Below are 5,400 nucleotides of genomic sequence, written 5' to 3'. Positions count from 1 at the left end.
ATCATCATCATCATCATCATCATCATCATCATCATCATCATCATCATCATCATCATCATCGTCATCATTATCATCATCATCATCATCATCATCATCATCATCATCATCATCGTTATCATCATCGTCGTCGTTATCATCATCTGTAGGAAAAACTTCCAATCATAGAACTAAATGTGACACCTATTTCACAGAATGTTGAAAACAATTGAAACAAAAAATGCGACAGGACTCGTCAGCAACTATGTCAAACAACTACAACAACATCAGCAGCAACAACAACATCAACAACATCAACATCAACAACATCGACAACTACAACATCAACAACAATATTAAAAAAATGATCATCCTTTATATTTTAACAAATTGGCAAATGAGTTAAGCCAAAATGTGGCTTTAATACAACATCAACAAAATATCAAAAACATCAACAACATCAACAACAACAACACAACCATTACATTACATTGACCACAACAACAACAACAACAACATCTTTAACAATGTTTCGGGTATACATAGGCAACCTAGATAGTTCGGTGACGGAGGATGGGCTGAAAGAATTAATGGATGAATTAAATGTTGTTGTTGTTGGTGTTGTTGTTAAAAGAAGCTACGCTTTTGTTGATTGCGTTGACCAAGAAAATTTTGAACAAGCTCTTCAAAGGCTTAATGGTTTGTTGTTGTAGTTGCTGTTGTTGTTGTTGATGTTGTTGTTGATGTTGTTGTTGATGATGTTGTTGATGATGATGTAGTTGTAGTTGCGGCTGTTGTTTTTGTTAATGATGCTGTTGTTGTTGGTAATGTTGTTGTTGTTTTTGAAGATGTTGTTGATGTTTTTGAAGATGTTGATGTTGTTGTTGTTGTTGATGATGTTTGTTGATGCTGTTGTTGTTTTTAAATCATAAACAATAGATAAAAAATATTAATAAAATTATTTAATAACTCACCATTTTTCAGGTTTAAATTTCTATGGTAGCAACTTACTGGCCGAACCTGCCGCTATATCAAAGAGGATGTTAGTGTAGTGGTTAAGTAGCTTGGCTCTATTCTTGCAGGGACCAGATTCGATCGCAAACAGATTCCCACCTATCACATGCACTGTGTGTGCGTGTGTGTGCGTGCGTGTGCGCGCGCGTGTTGTTGCTGTTGACACCTTTGAGCATTCATCAACAGAGAACGAATAATAATAATAATAATATTAATTATTATTATAACGATAAAATAATATAATACTAACAATGATTTTAGTATTTTTGGTTGTAATCAGACGAACGAACGAGGTGACGATGTTGAACCTGCCATACGGCGGAGAAGACACTCTGGCGGAAGAAGATTTCAGAAATTTGTTTGAAGCCTTTGATGTTGACGTCATCAGATTTGGTTAGTCATGTTATTGGTGTGGTTTTTCATGTGGAAATTAATGTCTGCCATGAATTATCGTTAAGAATAGGTGCTCTTGATTTCTCACATATTGTTGAGTTGGCTAATAATGAGGTGTTTAATTTATGCAAATTTATTACAGATTTATTCATAATTTGTTAATTTATGTTAATTTATTTATTATTTTTATATGCTATTTATGTTAATTTATGTTAATTTATTCGTGAATTACAGTTCCAGACGGTGAAACGATGGCTGTGCAGGTTGCATTTAAAACAGCTGACGACGCTAAGAAGTTTGTCTGCTGGTTTTTATATTATTATTATTAGTAGTAGTAGTATTAGTAGTAGCGTTAGTAGTAGCAGTAGTAGCCACAGTAGTAGTAGTAGTAGTAGTAGTATTAGTAGTAGTACTAGTAGTAGTAGTAGTAGTAAAAGTAGTAGTAGTAGTAGTAGTAGTAGTAGTAGTAGTAGTAGTAGTAGTAGTAGTAGTGAATTGGAATGAATGAATGAATAAATAAATGAATGAATAGTTATGGTAGTGGTTGTGGCGGTTCAAAGTTACAGTAGCTGTAGAAGTAGTAGCTGTAGTAAGTATAGTAACGACAGTCTTAATAGTAGTAGCAGAGTTAGTTGTATTAACATCATTATTTTATTTTATTTTTTTTTCTTTATAGTTGCATTTCTAAATGGAACAACAAAGAATACAAAGGAAAAACACTAAAAGTGAATTTAAATTAAATTTTTCAGTAATTATTATCTATGTTTGTTGACGTCATTGTCGTCGTCTTCGTCATCATCATCACTAACATCATTGGCATCCATAAGAATCAACCTCTCATTAGCAAAACGATCAAAGACCTCATCACCCATATTAAAATAATTATTATCTATTAATTAATATTAATTATCTATTAATCTATTAATAATTATATTCTATATATAATTATAACTACAAAATAATTATAGTCAAAATTATCTTCAGGTAAATTATTATGACACACGGACCACAATTGCATCAGTACCATCCACTACACATCATGATTACCCGCTAAGGTATTTATAGTTATAATAATTATTATTATAATTATTATAATAATTATTATTATTATTACAAACATACAAACAAACATACAAACAGACAAACAAACATACAAACAGACAAACAGACAAACAGACAAACAAACAAACAAACATACAAACAAACATACAAACAAACAAACATACAAACAAACATACAACCAAACATACAAACAAACATACAAACAAACAAACAAACATACAAACAGACAAACAAACATACAAACAGACAAACATACAAACAAACATACAAACAAACATACAAACAAACATATAAACAGACAAACAAACATACAAACAGACAAACAAACAAACAAGCATACAAACAAACATACAAACATACAAACAAACAAACATACATACAAACATACAAACAAACATACAAACAAACATACAGAATGTTAGTTCCGAGCGAGTATATTGGAGCTGTCATAGGCAGAAAAGGCCAGAATATAAAGCGAATAAGTACTGCTTGTGATGCCAAGTAAATAACATTTATAATTAATTATAATTAATAACATCTATAATTAATAATAATATTAATAATAGTAATAATAATTTTAATAATAAAAAGAAGAAGAAGAATGACAATAAGAATAATTACATTTTACTGTTAAGTTTGTAATAGTGATGTTTACGATCAGTATCTAGACATATATATAGATATAATGATTATTATAACCATAATAAATATAATAATAATAATAATTAACATAATGACGTCATAGTTTAAGACGCATGGTCTTGCTGCTTTGGAATAACCGGGTTCGAACGCACACACACACTGTATACACCCATACACTTTGTGCTCGTGTTTGTCTCCCTCTCTCACTGTCTGTCTCTCTCTCTCTTTCTCTCTCCGTGTGTGTGTGTGGATGGGTGCAGGTCTGTGTGTGGGAGAGAGGGGGGTGTGCAGTAGGGAAGAGGGACTGCCCTTTCGAATTTTAAAAAACTTCGAATTTTACGACTTGAATTATTTTCAAACATCTCTCAGAATTGATGTGCACGGCAAGGAGAACAGCGGCTTATTGGAAAAAGTTATTATTATTATTATTTGTTATTATTATTATTATTGTTGTTATTATTTGTTGTTGTTGTTATTATTGTTGTTATTATTTGTTGTTGTTATTATTATTATTATTATTATTATTGATGTTACTATGAAGTTGATGATGAGTTGGTGATAATGGGAATAAAATCTTTTAAACATTCTCACGAACACCTTTATGGCGCATAACTTATCATGGTAATGATGCCAGGAATAATAATAATAATAATAATAAATAATAATAATAATAATAAAAGTTATGATGAGAATGATGATTGAGTCCTGACGAAAGATTTTGCATAAATGTATCTGCACGTACAAAATACCAGCATGCAAATGGTTACATCGATTTAAAAATTATTCAAAAATATTCAAAAATTACCACCGTGCTAATGTTATCTCAGTATTTTTTACATTCAAATTTCAAAAGTTATTATTGTTATTATAAATATTATTATTTTTATTATTATTATTAGCAATGGTTTTTATTGTAGTAGCGTTAGTAGTAGTAGTAGTAGTAGTAGTAGTAGTAGTAGTAGTAGTAGTAGTAGTAGTAGTAGTAGTAGTAGTGGTAGTAGTAACCACACAAATAATACTTATAATAATAACAACTCACAAAACAGCTTGTGTCAATTTTTGGAAAGCCAGATTCTTGCACAAGAGCCTGCCAGGAAATCATGGCCTGCTTACATAAAAGCCAAATAAATAATAATGCCAGGTTGGATGAATGAGTGAATGAATTAATGAGTGAGAGAATGAATGAATGAATGAGTGAGTGAATGAGTGGATAAATGAATGGATCGATAGATGAATGAATAAATAAACAAAGAAATGGTTGAGTCGGTGAATAAATGATTGAAATAACGAATATCGAACATTCATCTATCCATTCATTAATCCATTCACATCCATTCGTTCATCCATCCATCCATCCATCCATTCGCTCATTCATTCACCCATCCACTCATTCAATCATTCAGCGAAGTCCCATTGAAACTTCTGGTGGACGACCACTACTGCGGAAGGATCATTGGGAGGGACGGGAGGGGAATCAGAAAGGTCAGGGAGGACTCCGAAGCCAGGATCAGTATTTCCAAGTTGGTATTATTTTTTTTTTCATCATTTGGTTATCATTTTTATTATTATTATTATTGTCATTATTATTGTTGTTATTATTGCTGTTTGTTGCTGTTATTATTATTTTTATTGTCGTTGTAGTTGTAATCTCTTTCCAGTCTCTCCTGAATTTCGGCCACCATCACAGCGACCCCCATCGGGGGCTCTTGTTGCTAGAGCTCCCTAGCATGTTTGTAATGAGTAGGCTGTCTGTTACTATTGCTGTTGCTGTTGTTGTTGTTATTGTTGCTGTTGTTGTTGTTGTTGTTGTTGTTATTGTTGTTATTGCTGTTGCTGCTGTTGTTGTTGTTGGTGGTGTTGTTATTGTTGTTGGTGTTGTTGTTGTTGTTGTTGGTGGTATTATTATTTTATTATTCTTTTAAAACATTTCAAAAGCAAAAGTATGATAATATAATAATATAATAATAATTATAATAATAATTATTAATATTACAAAAGCGTTCAAGAGATGGCGTCTCTATATCCGGATCGAGTGATAACGATTAGGGGAACGTTGGAAAGTATGTCCCTGGCCGAGTCCGCCATTTCCGAAAGACTTCGCGAGTGTTACCGGAAGGAGGAGTACTACTACGCTAGGGTGCGTTTTGTTTTTTAGAAAAAAAATTTGATGTTTAGATGGATTTAATTAAGTAAAGTAAAGAGTTTGTGTAATGTTGTTGTTGTCGTCGTTGTTGTAGTGGTGATGTTGTTGTTGATGATGACGTTGTTGTTGTTGCTGTTGTTGTTGATGTCGATAAAAAAAATACAAATAAC

At 31.9% G+C, this 5,400-nt stretch overlaps 2 protein-coding genes across 2 annotated transcripts in view; one reads left to right on the top strand and one right to left on the bottom strand.

Annotated features, from left to right (window-relative positions):
* Positions 1–661: 661 nt before the first annotated feature.
* Positions 662–1,305, bottom strand: HELRODRAFT_181361 (hypothetical protein; the record flags this gene model as incomplete). The annotated part of the gene is made up of 3 exons (XM_009031173.1): positions 662–885; positions 988–1,089; positions 1,299–1,305. 3 exons carry the CDS (start codon positions 1,303–1,305, stop codon positions 662–664), a joined length of 333 nt encoding a protein of 110 aa, XP_009029421.1.
* Positions 1,306–3,337: 2,032 nt separating this feature from the next.
* Positions 3,338–5,400, top strand: part of HELRODRAFT_181360 (hypothetical protein) — a gene marked incomplete at both ends in the record, with an annotated part of 4,020 nt that continues 1,957 nt past the window's right edge. Inside the window, 4 exons of the mRNA XM_009031172.1 lie at positions 3,338–3,499; positions 4,134–4,228; positions 4,536–4,607; positions 5,086–5,224. Coding sequence (XP_009029420.1) covers positions 3,338–3,499; positions 4,134–4,228; positions 4,536–4,607; positions 5,086–5,224 — 468 coding nt within the window. The remainder of the gene's footprint in view (positions 3,500–4,133; positions 4,229–4,535; positions 4,608–5,085; positions 5,225–5,400) is intronic.

Source organism: Helobdella robusta, assembly GCF_000326865.2.
Source record: "Helobdella robusta unplaced genomic scaffold HELROscaffold_70, whole genome shotgun sequence".
Lineage (NCBI taxonomy): Eukaryota > Metazoa > Annelida > Clitellata > Rhynchobdellida > Glossiphoniidae > Helobdella > Helobdella robusta.
Note: the sequence above shows the minus strand (reverse complement) of the source record. Positions and strands in the feature narration are given on the sequence as shown.